This window comes from Aptenodytes patagonicus, chromosome 5 (genome assembly GCF_965638725.1).
Source record: "Aptenodytes patagonicus chromosome 5, bAptPat1.pri.cur, whole genome shotgun sequence".
In the NCBI taxonomy this organism is placed as follows: Eukaryota; Metazoa; Chordata; class Aves; order Sphenisciformes; family Spheniscidae; genus Aptenodytes; species Aptenodytes patagonicus.
Window position 1 is genome coordinate 59,326,932 of NC_134953.1, and position 16,181 is coordinate 59,343,112.

Consider the following 16,181-nt stretch of genomic DNA (forward strand, 5'->3'; position numbering starts at 1 on the left):
CAGCTTATGCCAAGCTTTTTTAATATAAGATACACAAAAGAAGTAAAAACTACAGTGGGAACCTGAATTGCAGCCATTATTTTCATATGAAGGTGGAGAATTTGTGGGAGCCACGTTTTATATTTGCCTATTCAGATGTATAAGGGTTGTGAACAGGCTGCAGCCCCGCCTGATCAAAGAGAGAGCTCAGCTGATGCCTAAAATTAGGCTGTATTAGGCAGGGACAGCCATGGACCTGGCCCCTACGAATGTTCCTCTTGATAAGCACCCTATACTACACACGTGGTCTCACTGGAGCACATCGGGCTGCTGTAGTAGGACAGGGAGGCTGAAGATACTGATGTTCCCCAGTGTTTGAATGCTTACACTGTCATTGTTTCCTAGTTCATATTAATTAGAAAAGACCTGAAGCCAATAAACAGCATTTAGTGTGAACCCAGAGGCAGCTAAAGAAATAACTGAAAAAATATTTCTGAATTTCTACCCACACTGGACTAGCTGGGGGAGAAGTGCGGGAGCGGGGTAATTTGAGAGCATGGCGTCTGCAAGCTTTCAAAGCCCAGCACTAGTTCCAACTCTGATGTGCAAGCCCTTACAGCCAACCTTTTCACAGCAGTATTTTTTGCACAGAAGTACTGACGGTTTTCACTTACTTTTATTTATGGGATCTGCCATTGGAATCCCAATCCGGATACAATTGACAGCTTCGGGGCTATCTGGCTGGGGAAGATCTTCGCAGTTGGGCAGCTTTAATCTCATCAGAATCATGGGATTAGATCTTGCAAAAATATACTCTGTCTGACACAGAACATTTTCCAGAATTTCACATTCATCGCGGCACAAGTCTCGTGGCTTGGGAGCTGACGAAGTCTCATCACAGTAGGGGAAGGCGTAATGGCACAGCGAAGGAATAGCAAACTGGGAGCACTTATCCGACAAATGGCTGGAAGTGCCAATCATGGTGAAGGCAGCTGTAAGATATACAAAAGGATTTTACTTAACCCAGTGGGAATTTTATTCCTGTGCTCTTGCCTTCCCAGTATAACCCTCACTTTCCACTGCAACTATTATTTTCAGATGTTCAGGTGATGAACGGGCCTTCCAGAAATACAGAGCACTAATTACATTAAAAGTTATTAACGATGCTGATTTTGCTGACAGAGAAAATACATCTGGCTTTCAATATGGGATTAATGTTAAGCATGTTACCAAAACCTCAAACCTAATTATACTTTTTTTTTTCCCCAGATAATTTATAACGGTTTGCAAAGTCATATAATATTTGGATGTCTTTTGCCCAACAGGTGAAAACCAAAGTTTGTGCAGGCTGCAGGATGACAGTACCAGTACCTTCGTGGAAAATGACAGCTTTCATATTATCCCAAATGCCTTTTCAAACAAAATGGTGTAATATTATGAACTGTTGGCTGTATAGAAACCATTGGCCTTTCCTGTGAGCAATGCAAAAGCCTTTTTCGCAATGCTGAGAGTGTTTGGAGACAAAGGAAGAACACTCTAGGGGGAAGAGAAATTTGGAATATTCTGACAGCAAGAGAAAATCTGAATATAGAGAAGATGATTACCGTGGCTAGGACCTGGCCAAGGTTAATTTATATAAAAAAAATAGAGAAGTATCATGATATCTATGAGGCCTCAGTTTGAATTCAGCACCCCGATCAGCACAGCATCTCCCACAAAAACAATGAAAACCGGTTCTTTACTAAATCTAAAGGAAAAACACTACCTGCTGTATTATTTAAGCAGACTCTTCCAGCACCTAAATGATCTCAACCACGTAAAAATCAACTAAGTCTGGTCTCCCTTCGCTTTTAAAATCTGCCTGGGTAACAGCAGCACAAGGTAGCCTGGCTACGAGACTCCCAGAAGCTGTAAATACACAGCCCCTTCTCCTTGCAAAATCATTTTTTAGTTTCTTTTGGGGGAGCTGGATGAGCAGAGACACGAAGGCTGCTCCGATTGTCACTCTTCAGATGACTCCCTCCACTGACACTCACAATGCAGGAGTCCCGGGTGAGCTTTGTGGTGGGAAGCTCACAGCAAGAGAGGATAAAGAGCAAATAAAAATAGTATTGAGGTTTATAAAACTCTAGCAGCTTTCTGGGAAAATACAGCTTCGTGGGGAAGAAGCAAGTGCATTTTTTACCCACCTGTAATCTGATTTTCTATTTCACCTTGCATATGCAAAGACTCCATATAAATGGTTCGATTTCCAATAAATCGTGCACAAGCAATCCCCCTGTAGGGCTGGCAAAAACCATCCTCTTCATACTCATCACTGAAATCAATCATAAACACAAAAGGGTGAAACATTTCACATGCAACTTTGCAACAAAATGTCACTACAGGGAGCTGGCACTTGTATTATTAGAGGACGATGCAAAGGGCTTACTGCGTTTGTCTTGCACTCTGCGATTCGTTCTGGGTGACGCTCACCCAGCGCAGGAGCCCACATGCTGCCTTCCCCTCCATTAAGAGCCTGTGATAAGGGATTATATGGTCTTTAGGTAGTGCAGGGGGTATGGCACGGGCTTTGTGCCCTGGATGATTTTAACCTTAAAGGATTCCCACAGGGCTGCAGGTAGTTTTCAGTATCTCACAAATGATCCCAAAGTGAATATAAGGATTATATCCTTATATTCAACAAGATCTTGAACATTTTGGTTTTTTAAAAAAACTTCAGCTGCCTGGTAAAAACAGGTAATGGCATTTCGGGTTAGAAAAAATATGCATTAATGTTGTATGAAATGAATGCTTTTTGCATGTGGGGGAAGGCTATACGCAGGAATATACCCAGCCTTGATTAGAAGAGAAAACTTAAACTGCCTGAAAAAAAGATTTATGTTTATTTAAAGCAGCTAACATGCTGTTTTCTATTTTTGAACCAAACTTGTACTTAATGTTGATAAACATAGCAGGAAGAGTCACGCTAGCAGAGACAGAATTTAAAGTGTATATAGAAAATCAAACCACTCCCAGCACTGATACCCTTGAAATAGGAAATGTTTCTTCAATCTTCCGTGAGTGTGGCAACAGTTATTGCTAAAACAGAACCAAAGCTAAGACAGGAGTTAAATAGACAGATTTCTTTCATTAGGTGCTTTGTTTTATGCAATATAGGAGACATTTAATACATAAATCCAGATGTGAAATTATTTGCCAATATTCTTCAAACAAAGCAGAGAAAGGAAATTACTAAACCTCTGAAGACCAGACCAGTCACTGCTTATTTTGAACAGATAATCAACAGCTAAGTGCTGGCACACAACAGATAGTTTTATGGATGTTTTGAGGAGGGGTTTGCATACGTGATCACTGAAACATGCACTCAACTGCATGAATCAGCCCTTTTACTTTTTTGCTTTGAGAATCCAGTTGGAGATATTTGGGACCCATTTTCTGGAAAGACAGACACCTCGGCTCTGCTGAGGCCCCAGCAAAGGGAGATGCCTAATGAAAATTTGCTAATAATTTCTTTGTTATTCATGCTGGTACCCACCCAAGACAGCTACTATAACGCTCTCAAATTAGGAAAAATGATATTGGAATATCCCCAAGTATTATCACAGCTGGGTAGGCAACAGGTTACTTTCTTTGTGTGCTTTTTTTTTTTGCAGAATTCATCCTCCCCCAGATGCTGAAATCCTAATAGTGGAATCAGACTATGCCATTAATAGGGAAAAATCAGAGCTTTTTTAATCAACTGTGCCATTAAGTTTAACAAAAGACACTTTCATCCCCTCCTGAAGACCTTGGCTGTGAGTGCTTGGAAATGCAAATTACATTTAGCCTCTTTGAAGTCACCCTTTCATTGTGTGTATGGCTTAGAGCAAGCGGCCAGCGTGCTGGCGGGCTCCCCAGCGCCCTGTCACAGCGGCCAGGGCGAGCTAATGGGATTAGCGGGAAGAAGTGCTAGGATCGCCTTCCAGGACACCCCAAACATCTCCCAGCACTCCTCAGCTACCAGCTCCAGAGCACCGTCCCAGGATTCACGCAGCGTTGTTTTCCAGTTCACAGAGAGAAGCTAGACACCATGAATTAACTGCAGTAATTTATGACTGTGAAGACAGGGGGGTGGGAAAGAGGGATGGTAGAGATGGAAACCTCCTTCCACAGACATCTCACTTCAATTGAGAAATCAACGGGAAGGGGGATGATGGTCCCAAGCTGTTCCCAAGTACATTGAAAATTGGATTGCAAAAGCGCAACCTTTAAACTGCCAATTAAACTCTTCATTAACTAGAGCGATGGTAGGCTGCGACGCCACGGATAATGGATAGTACCCAGCCAACACAGATACTCTGAGATGTAAACAGAGACACACAACCACATCCATGTGTTTCTGCGTGGAGTCAGCTCTGGTGAAAGTATTTTTGCTCTGTTGGTTCTTGAAGAGAAGACAAAACAGCTGAAACCTGAGCTGAAAAACCACTATAGCTACTGCAGGCTCTGGAGGTCAATTCTCCATCTTCTAATCAGTAAATCCCCCAATAGGATATAATTTATTATTCATTTATTATTTATTATAATTTATTATGGAATTTAACTCAGGGACTACACCTAACAGCAACTGCTCTTGAAGGTGATCAAGCATTGCAATTTAAGCACACAACTAGATAGAGAAGACAAAACCAGAAGGAATGTGATTAACATAACAACAAAGCAAACTCACCTCACTCTGATGATCACCTTTGAACTAAAGAAGATTTAACTGCAATAGCTGCATGCAGCAAGGATTGCAAGTGAGCAGGGACACCAGTTTACCTGGATGGAAATGCCCCGAGGAGCAGGATTTTGGAGATAATCTGAGAAGGTGAAGATGAGAGTAAAGAGGAGAGCCTGGATCCCACCACCTCTGCCTCTGGGGCTGCATGCCAGCCTTGAATTCACAGAGGTAAAAAACCATAAGATTAGTAGCTCAAATGGAGCAGGCACTACTTTGAATTGTTTTGGAAATCAGCTCCATAATGGGGCAGAAGGATAAATCAAACGAAAGGAACAGGAGCATCAGAGTATGACAGAAGTACCCCCAAGACACAGGAGGACATGGTCCCCTAGTCTCCACTCCCAGAGCTGCTCCGCCAGGGCATGGTGATAAAGAAGGGAAGTACTGGGCTGTGAGGTTCATCTATTGCTCCTGACAGCTATCAGGAGCTCAAAATAGCAGCTCCCACAATAGAGTCCTGCTCATAGACTGGTAACACGTCATTGTGGTTACTGGCACATGCTCATCAATGAACAAGTGGCCACATCTCACTCCCTGGCTCCGTTTCTGTGTGATCCTTCATCAGCCATTCAGCGTCACACGAAATCCCCTCTTGGCTCTGCATCTCTTCATGATGTCTCTTCCCCTCCCTCACTCCTGCAGCTCTTTTCTATGAGGTGGCTCAGGAAGGAAATGTTTACATCTAGTAACTAGGGCCTCCCTGGGCATCCCTTTGGTCCTTGACAGGCAACCGAAGCTGTACCCAGCGATATCCAGGGCAGCTGTGGAGACAACGCTGCTGCCAATGCAGATGCAGCTCTGCCAGATAGACACTCCCTGAGCCATCGCTCCCCACAATACAGCATTTTTGGGGGGCAGCTGTCAGCTCTCCATCTAAGACCATTTCCTGCTGAACAGATTGCTGCCGAGGCTGAACACCCTCTGCTTGCCAGACGTTTCATCCAAAACCAGAGCCGTAGCCTGACATGGAGCCCACAATAGCACGCAGAGCTCCTACACGGCTTAAACACATTCCCCACCTCCTGCTGCCAACTGGCAGCCGCTTCGGCGGCTGGCTTTAAAATGCAGCTATCAGTTTCCTGGGATCAAGGCTGAGATCACCGATTCCTTTTACACAGTTCACGTTTTGCATACCTCACACGCTTTTTGTAAGCAAATCACAGTATCACTGCTCAAATGTGTACCTGCTTCATGGTCCTGATCCGATTCTACCCAGAGAGAAAGGATGGGTCCCTTTGGCTCAAACAGGAGGTAAATTAGGCCTGATTAAGCAATTAATGTGTTAAAATTTACAGACAAGCTCAAGTCCTAATGAAATGGAAGTCAAACTAAGCCCTAGGCATTGCTGATTGGGGATTGACTTAATCACTTACGCAAATTCTATGCTGAACTAGAGAGGCAAGCAGTCAGCAGGTGAAAACTGCGGATGCCAGCTTTCAGGAGCAACTTCAGCACTAGTCACAGCACAGGTTTCAGGGCCTGGGTGCTGCCCCCCCCCCCCCCCCCCCCCCCCCGACTCCCATTTCTTCTGCTGCCTGCACCCTGCAAAGCCCTGGCGACCATTCAGTGAAGGCTACACAAGAAAAAGGAAAACGCTGGATTTTAATGACAGACAGATGATACAGCAGTGTAGCGTTTTAAGATTATTTCTTTTCAGATTTGGTTTCCACTCTGTCTTCTGTTTGGGTCTTTAAATATTTCTAACATTGATATTTATCTTGGAGCTTGCCCATTGCTTTTAGATCCTGCTGCAGTTCCCTCTGCGACAATACTTCTGGCTTCATGTAATAATAGTACCATGGATTAAATTTACTCTATACTCAGATGTCTGTAAGTATCTGATTGCACAAAGTTTACAGAAGACTGAGTAAGAGATTTGAAGGGTGTCCACACCAATTCACTAACGTAATCTGACCTAACCTAGAGCCTGCATCAACATGGGATGCGCTGGGTCTTCATGCAGCCCAACTTGATCAGCATCTTTCTTTCTACGGATTACAGAGGCTGCATAGAAAGTTCAGCACCGTAATAAGGTACTTCATGTCTCTCTGGGTACATCTCAATATGAGTTAAGTGCCTGTATGAGCAAAAGGATCCTGTCCTTCACATATAGTTTAAGATGACAAAGGTCGTGACAAGGGTCACCTAGGTGGAGCCAGAAAGAGAGACCAAGTCACAGCACACAAAAAAATTTGCAAACAACTGACGAAGAATTCACTGTCACTGCTTGGGTTCATTTCCCCCTCTAATTTTCTTTTGTTTTGTGCTAGCAATATTTACCTCTGTCAACCCTGGGTCACCAGCAGCTTTTCACATACTGAAATTGTAACAAAATAATAAACCAACCCTAAACCAAAGAATGGCCGGTGCAAGTTCATGTTTTTCCTCCTTCCCTTTGCTTCTCACTCAGACCCTCCCAATGGCTTTCTTGGTGTTACCTAACTTCACAGCGAGATCCTTCTCTTCTGTCTGGGATATTCTCTTTCACCCCATCTGACGTTGGCATATTGAAGAGGTAAACATGAAAGCAAAAGAGTGCTTACAGCTCCATGTGCAAAGGTCTTACAGTGAATGAAAAAGCACATTCAGAAAAGGTAGAGTGGTTTGACCCATTGCTGGGTCTGACACTGCTGCGGGACTGCTGCATCGCTGCGGTGTCAAAACACAGGGGTGCTTCATGCTGTGTGATGGAGGTGCTGCTCTCCGTAAAGGTTACCCCATTACTGATGTCTGCCACTTCCCACATGCCACAAACTCCTTGGCCCTTTTCCAGGCTAATGCAGGATCAGCAGCAGGCAGCAGGACTGAGCGCAGCAGGCACTCCCGAGACAGCGATTTGTTAATAGAAGCTCAGAGGGTTGTTTCTTATGGGAGACACAGTAATGTGTAAAAATGTGAAAGGAAAGGAAGGGAGGACCAAAATCTCTGACTTTGCACTGGGATCCCAGTGGAGGTAGTTACATGGGCCGTATCAGGAGAGATCTCTCTATCTCATCTGTTTGCAGCGTGACAGCTCCAGTGAATCAAAAGGTTGATTTGCCTCCCAGCGCAGCACCTTTCTGTTGCAGCCTGAAACCGGGGAGAATTTCTAATTGCCTCTGACTTGAAACAGCAGCAGCTTTTTAGGCATCCCCATGCAAAGTAGCTTGCAGCAGCGGAAAAGCAGTAACAATCAGTTTGCAATTTGTTTCTTATTGGCTCGCACTAAACCTGGAAGGGCTGCATGGTATCCATCTCATCCAAATGCATCTCTGTAGTCTGGTTTCTAAATACAAACCATTTCTGCAAGATTCTCCGTCAAAGTCCACTTCCCAACAACCTCACTTTTCTTTGCCAGTCTTTTTCTAAATTACCAGAAATTGCATGAATCTAAACAACGTTCCCAGCAAATGTCAACAACAGGTCCAGGAACTTAGTTTAGCAAAAGCTTTGTAGCCAGGCTTTAACATGAGTTCACTTAGGAGTATTTAATAAATTAATAGAAAAACTGAACCTTGTGAGATCATGTTGTATTTATTTTTACAATATCCAATGTATTAAAAATACATATTCCAAAGATGGTGTAATTGTGTGGTCATTTCTACCACACCCCATGGATTTCTTTCTTTCTTTTTTTTTTCTTTTTTTTTCTTTTGCTTTAAGAAGGATTTGCATGAGTACCCAATGAGAAAGAATCATAAATACAGGACTCATTTTGATTCTTGAGCAAAAATGGTCAAAGGAGAGATGTAAGACAAGGCAGGACAAAGTCCCAAATGCTGTGAGTGTTCTAAGACAAGAGGTAGGAGCATTGCTCTCCCTCCTGATGCCTGTTCCAACACCAGCCTGCTAGGATACACACTTACACTTAGTAAGTGTTAGTTAGTTGGTTAGATGGGATCATTGGATTACCATTATTTTGGTAAGCAAATCTCTAACTGACAGCAATGTAAATAGGGGAGTGTACATAGAGGCAGTGAGGGTTTAATAAAAGCAGCAGGGGAAAGGACATCATAATGTTCAGTGACACTGGAAGGTGGCCGTGTAAAGCCAGCATGGGATTAAGGTGTGCATGCAAAGCCAGACTGATTTATGAAGATTAACCAATTTGAAAAGCAAAAGCAAATAAACGGTGTATTATCTCCAAGATCTACCAAGTGGAGATGGAATAGCTTTGGCTCTGTGTGAAGACTGTCCAGACATTTTTTTCACTTACAAGGTGAAAGGTATTTTGCCTTGCTTAAAAAACCAAAAGTTCTACCATAGCACTAAACTAGTCAGAGCTGTTTATCTAAATAATTTATATTCAACAGCAGAGTACTGATAGGAAAATGCAGCCAACGTTGCCTAGTTCAGACAACCAAGTGCTTTATATCCTTCTCTTTGCTTGCTGCAGTGGGACAACAGAAGTGCGAGTGGATGGCTCAGCTCCCGTCACCTCGGCACGGGCAAGTCTCCCGGCACAGCTGGGGATCCGCACGGCATCTGAGGAGACTCTTGTGCCCTCTCAAGAGCTGCACCAAAAGGGTCTTGCTTAACGCTTGAATCATGCACTTACAAATGCAGCCTAAAACTGGGGTTATGGAGGGTGTTGCATTAGGGGACTTGAGTTCATAATGAATGCTGATAGGTGACAGCACAGAGGGAAGGAACATGCTCTAGAAAACTTCGCAGTTAATTAAAAAGTGTATCAATAAATTATCTTTATTATTACATATATCCCATACACCCTCTGTACATGCATTAATGCTGTATAAATTATTTGTACATTGTTAAATAAATTGTATTTTTTTCTGTACTCATGTTCCAGCTTCACACAGAATAAAATGAAGAGTTTTTACTTGGCAGATATCCCTTAAAGCAAACAGATGAATAATATTCTGTCATACTTTCCAAAGAGCAAAACCCAGTTGCTTGCATCTCACTTTGAAAATGGGAACATATTGGCTCTGTTTCATAACAATATTTCAGAAATGTGAGGGCTGCATTTTACTTTGCAAAAAGAAGAGAATTGCCCAGACTTGCACGTCACTGTGTAATTTAAGGAAAAGTTCTGTGTAATATAAGCTATTGCTGCTTTGACACCCCTTTAAAGTCGCAGGGCAGCTAGGATTTAAATGGTTCACTAGAAAAGCATAGGCATAAAACAAAAAATTAATAATACTGTCCTTTGGCATCATTAAATTTACAGAGTCCCATAGCACCACTGATACGCCTGGTTCCTAAAAATAATAATTAAAAAGAAAATCAATAAGCAAATATGATCTGCGTAAGTAACTACTTTACTTAGTTGTTATCTCACATTCCAGACCGATAGCTGGTTTAACATGATGCCTCCGATCCAGAGCCAGATAAAGCATCCAAAATTAATGTGAGTTTGGGATGCTGTTTTGCATGGCTTAGCACATGGGATGGCACCGAGCAGCACAGGCCAGTGCTGAGGCCACATTATGGCCATTCTCCACTAAAACTGGGACAGACAAAATTCCCTGACCGTCCCCAAAATCTTACAATTACCCAAACATATTGGTCTGTGCATTTCTCAGGGTTGCATATCGTTGTACTCCCCTCCCCCAGTCACTTCTCATTAGAGGATTTCGGTGCTGAAAGGAGGCAGGGTTGTGCAGAGACATAAACATCACTGGTGAGAGCTGACATGTGTTTTCTACTAACCTCATCTGGGCAGCATGGCAGCATCCACAGTTTTGGAAGCTTAATAAAATACATCTCTCATGCAATTAATCCCTTGGCAAGGATGCACCAAAGCAATTACTGCGTGTTTTTCTTTGTTATCATAAGAAAGTTTTACAGTGTCTCTATCAAAATGACTCATTTGGGGGAAGCAAAAGCTGCCTAGAAAAGCTCAATAATGGTGGCCATGAATTTCATCTAAATATTGACCAAAAATAAATAAATTAGCTGGGATGTTGGCCTCTGAGATTCACTCTTTTTCTCCTCTTAAACACTTTATAACAATCCCTTCCCTACCAAAACTCCTCCTGCAAAGTCAATAAGCATTCCTGCAAGCAAGGGTGCGAGGCGGCCGCGCGCTTGCTCAGCAGCTGCAGCTGGTTAGGAAACAACCCTGGTAACAGCATTTGGATCTTTCCTGGCAGATTTCTTACATCATTATTCAAGATGAACTGCAAATCATATGCTCGTAGTTATGGAAATGGCAGGAAACTTCTTGCACTTATGTTTTGTTTGACAAAGCTATTTTAAGGTTACGTTTGGAAGGTCGATTTGTCCAAGTTTCTAGATGCAGAGGAAAAAAAATGCAAAATGTTTTTGAAGAGCAGTCAAGCAGGATAAGATTACAAGTGCTAAACGTTGCCTATTCTATCAAACCTTTGTACTGCACAGAAAAACACACTCCCTCCTCCTGGATTCCCTCACGGAGCTGCAATGATCTCACACACACGTTCCTTATCAGCCTCTCATCAGGCATTAACCTTTAGATAAGGAGTTTTTGATGAAATGATCATCAGCTTCACCCCATAAATCGGCTGCAGACGCTCTGCCCTGAGTGATACCAGACTTCCCCGCTGCCCCACAGGGGCTCAGGCCATTGGTCTGACAGCCCTCAGCAGCGGACAGACAGGACCTGACCATATCACATCCACATCCATCTCCTACACGGTGAGAGAGCAACCCTCAGGCACTGCGCTGGGAAGCTGGACACAAAATACAACAGACAGGCAAAGGGAAGAGACTTCCTCTGTCTAAGTGCCTCGGCCCCATCCCTCAGATTTTTTTCCAAATCCCTAATAACTGGGACCTTTTTGAATGCACATTTTGTGAGTGGTCTCAAAGCGTACTACAGCCTGACTGCCGCATCTCCACCAGCCACCCATGTCCAACCATCACAGCCTGGTGTAGCTCTATTTGTACAAGTGATATCAAGCCACCAGATCCGATGGACCTCCTTAATCAAACATCTCATTGCTTTCATATGCACAGAAAGTATTTAAGTGACCTATTTGACCAGGAAGCTGATATTCCCTGGAGACTGTTCTCCATCTATAGCATTGCCATATGGGAGAGTTACTACAGGTTTGCTTGGTGCTGCATGAGGCTGGCACTTTTCCACATAGGAACGGGAGAACAACACACCCTTCTGCCTCTCGGGGTCTGCCAGGAGGATATACATAGGACTACAGATAGGTCATATCACGAAGGACATACTCTAGATTGTATTCAGTCTCTAGTCAGATAAAAATCCCCAATACTAAGGAATTTATTCATTATTTAGACACATGAAGTTATGGAGGTTGTTCAGATTTCATTGAGCAATAAGATGCAGATTACATTGTGCATCTCCCCCACAAATTTGATTTATCCCCCTCATAATATACAGAAAAGTGCACCTCTGTGATATATTAAAAAAAGAAACTTTAAATATAAAAGAAATGCAGTCAAGGTTGAGTCACCTTTCAAATAGCTTGATCTGGACATTAAGAGCTTTATTCCCAAATACTTTACTGCCTCCTTACAGGCATAATGGGGCCTCAGAGCGAGTGTTCATGCAACTGATACCACATGAGAAGGTCTCTTTACACCAAAAGCGTGGCATAACCAGGCTTTAATGCATAGGGCGCTGTGTCCTCCGAGGAGTATTGGTTGGAGAAAACAGCAGGGACAAGGGTACTTTGAACCCCTGTGATTAGAAGAGGGTGAGAATAATAACAAGGTTTTAAGTAACACCTTTCTGTTTGCCTTACGTTAAACTGCTTTTGTCAGATGTCCTTTTTTTAAGGAAAAATTAACATTTAAAATTTTTCAGTTAGCATTGCTAATGATTCCTGTCTCTCTCACAACGGCTTATTCATTTCTGAGGACTGAAACTGCTCAAGTGTTCAGCAAAAGAGATTTTGCTTGCTCCTGTATGATACACACCTACCTTTGCAACAGGATAGTCAAGTTTTCTGGAATACATAGGAAATAAATGATGAGAACATCAAACCCGAAAACATTTAGTCTAAAGCAAAAGACAATTTTTTGGGGAATTCACACATAGACTATTTCAATAACATGGGAAAGTATCTTCATTTTCAAGCTATTTTTCCATCCTATGCATTCTTTTAATTTCTCTCCTATGGAAAGACACCCAAACTTCCCATTCTCCAGCAACGTGTCTTAAAGACCTGGTTTATTCCCTGACAAAACTATTGCAGATTGTTCTTTGCCCGGGAGGGACTTCTTATAGAAGGCAATATCCCACTTCTTTCTGGGCCTCAGGACACTGCAAATACAGCTTTGAACTATTCCTAACCAATAAAAAAACTTGTAAGCACCAAGAGTCAATATTGAGCACTACAAAATGAGTTTTAGAACTTCTGCAGCCCATTTTGTCTCTCACAACCTCTTTCCTGCTTTACCTTATTTTCTGAAGTCACAGCTTTATTTCTGCTCCTCCCTCCCCTCTCCTTCCTTCTAACATTTAATTTGTCTTACGTGACTCAAATAGGTCTTTCTTCTGGTGACCTAATATTTTAACCTTAAGCATGATGAAAAACAGACTTCACAAATCTGACACTTGAATTAAAATTGAAACACATGCCTCAACAGAAGTTAATTAAAAATAATACGTATAATGTTAGCTTGTTTAAACTATTATTTGACCAAAAATTTGCACCCATCAATAACTACTATAGTCCACAATTGCTACAAAAATAACAGTAACCACCATAAGCTCAAACTCACTGCAAAAATCAGCTATATTACTTCTCCTTTTATTTAACAAAAGTTTTCATAGATCCTGCCGAAGCTGCTGAGCTGAATTGCTGAGCTCTACCCAAAGAGGTGCTGGAGCACACAGCGTGCGCAAGGGCTGTCTGAACATGGGGGCACGGGTATGGACTTCAGCACACCGGTACCCCAACGCATGAGTCCTGTACCTGCTCAGCATTATGCACTGCTGTTAGATGCCCCACTACTAATTCAGATGCCAATAATTACTTGCAGATAACTAATTTTACAGGTGTGTAGCCTTGTTCCTCTCAACGTGGTAACTCTTGCCTTGAAATGCATATCTGTGGTTCCCTTTGATGGGATGGGGGAGAGGCCAGGCACTACAAAGGACGGCCAGCGGATGGAGAGCAACTACATGGAAAAAGATGATCTGAAATTCCAGACTCCTTTAAAAAATCTAGCAGAAAACGTATTTTTCTAAACGGCCTTCCTAGGAATTATGTCAAGGTAGGAATACAGCGTTTTTCTCTGCTGACGAGCGGTCTGGGGGTTGCTGGGTTTATGAGCATAATACTCATACTTTGGCTGGGGTAGCTGGTAAGTCCAAAACCGTTTTAAGCAGTTAGTCTTACTGAAATGGTTGGTCAAGTTTAACAACTGTGAAAACATTTAAAGTTCACATAACTTGCAGGTCTATCATAAATTCTGCTCCTGACAGACACACATAAATAGAGGCTCCTCAGCTGGGAATAGCCAGTCTGCTTTAAAGGGTATCATGCGTTATATTAAACCGAGAATGTCTTGTGAAAAAGATTGCTTTCGAGATAAGAAACTCATTCTTAAGACAACAAACATGAGTGAAAATATGCTTCAGTGAAAATTAAGATCTGTCCATCCATTCCCTAATGGTAATTGGATAAGGCACGGAGAACTTGTTTGTTTTCTTTAAAAGCATTTTGCCTCTCTAAGTAGGCTGCACAGACCAGTGTGAAGCAACCACACTTCAGTAACCAGGCTGGGGACCAAAAGATTGGTATTTTGGTTAGCCTTGAGAAGGATGCCCAGCCCTAAATTCTGAAAATCCTGATTTGAAGGAAGAACTGTGTAAAAATGGCAGCTTTCTACTCAGAAATGGGCCAAATCCCTTCTAAAACTTTTGTTCTTAGGAAGAAAGGCAGTCACTGCCTTTTCCTCCTGCTACCCCAAAACAGTGAACACGTTGCAACACACCTTCCTGCCTACTCTCTGGCAGTAGCATTAAAAGAACTATTAAGTACATTCTGACCTCTGTTTTTTTATTTCTTGTTGTGGTAAATAAAGATGGAAACATCTAATTTTGCAAGGCCAACCAGTTCGAAACACTACAAGCTTAAAGTGTTTGTCTCAGCAACTCAAAGAAAAGCCCAGCTTGTTTGCAGTAAGGTGTTTGTAGAAAACATGTAAGCTAATGCCACTTTGCAGCTCATTTACAGCCAATAATTGGTATTCAAGGTGAAAAAACCACTTTCCTCCCTCCATAACCAGCACCATGTTTTTTATGATTCAAGTGGCAGAAGAAGGAAAAGCTACATATTTTTCTGGACTTGTCCAAGTTTGCAGGATATGCAATTTATTGGTATTTACCACCACCACCACCACCACCCCGACTGTTTTATTTTATTATTTCAGTGTGTCAGCAATTGAGAATAGTAATTCGATCGAATTTTGCATTAGAAGTAATTATGCTAACTTGCCACTGTGAATGGATCACAAATTTCTAAGACATTTTACACGTGATTACTTGTGTACTTTTATGCAAACTATGTTCAAGGTACTCATAACATCTGGCTGTACCATTTCTCAGTAAGAAAGCGCAGCTGTGTCTGCCAGACTTCCTACCCGCCTCCACATGGCGCGATGGGCTGAGCTGCATGACACCAAAATTTTAGCTGTAATTCTGAAATTAATTGGTATTGATAAAATTATATGCATGTTGTGTATTATATTAATGCGTTCCCTCACTGGAAAAATATTATTTAAGATAATACAACTGTTTCTAGAACCTTGTTTTAACAAAGTCTGTCCTGGCACACTTTTGCAGTTGTACTTTATCAAATCTAAAAGCTGGTTTTTATCTTTGAGTAGGTGAAATGCTGGTTCGTATCAATACTAACTCTTATCGCAGTCTGGTAATACAAAACATGTATTTTACAAATGCATAAAAAATTAAATGAGGATTAAGCCAAACATCATTTAAAAAGCCATGCACACATACCATCCATGCAGCAAAGCGATTTACGCACAATGTGTGTGAGATGAAAATCAAAGGAAACACTGGTATTTATATACCATTGTTCCTTTTATGCAGCCAAGGAACTTTATTTTGGCAAGACCACGATTGCCCATTTTGTCACAAAAACACCTTATATGCTAAGGATGGAGTAACATTCCCATGTTATTCACACTGAGGAAAAATATGGAGCAGCTCCACAGAAACCCATGGAGTTCCTCTGTGTTTATCCCCATACAGCTGAGATCAGACTCTGAAACAGTCACAGCTCCTGATGCCAACTATTGCCCCAAACACAGCTCAACATCACAAAGCAAACATTCTCCAGATCATTCTTTCACATTTATCATTGCTAGAATAGTATTTTCTCTCATTATCTTTTGCTCCTTTCAAATCTGCAAAAGACAGTACACTCACGGAAGGTCAAATCCTCATCTGCTACTTGTGTCTGGGCTAGTTTGCATCTGTTGAGGAGGAAAAACTGACACCACCAAATTT

At 42.1% G+C, this 16,181-nt stretch overlaps 1 protein-coding gene across 2 annotated transcripts in view; it reads right to left on the minus strand.

Moving 5' to 3' along the window:
- Positions 1-16,181, minus strand: part of ROR1 (receptor tyrosine kinase like orphan receptor 1) — a 185,740-nt gene that overhangs the window by 13,818 nt on the left and 155,741 nt on the right. For both annotated transcript variants that reach the window (XM_076340006.1, XM_076340007.1), the window contains exons 5-6: positions 2,169-2,296; positions 654-971 (exon numbers count right to left, since the gene is read on the minus strand). In XM_076340006.1, coding sequence (XP_076196121.1) covers positions 654-971; positions 2,169-2,296 — 446 coding nt within the window. The remainder of the gene's footprint in view (positions 1-653; positions 972-2,168; positions 2,297-16,181) is intronic.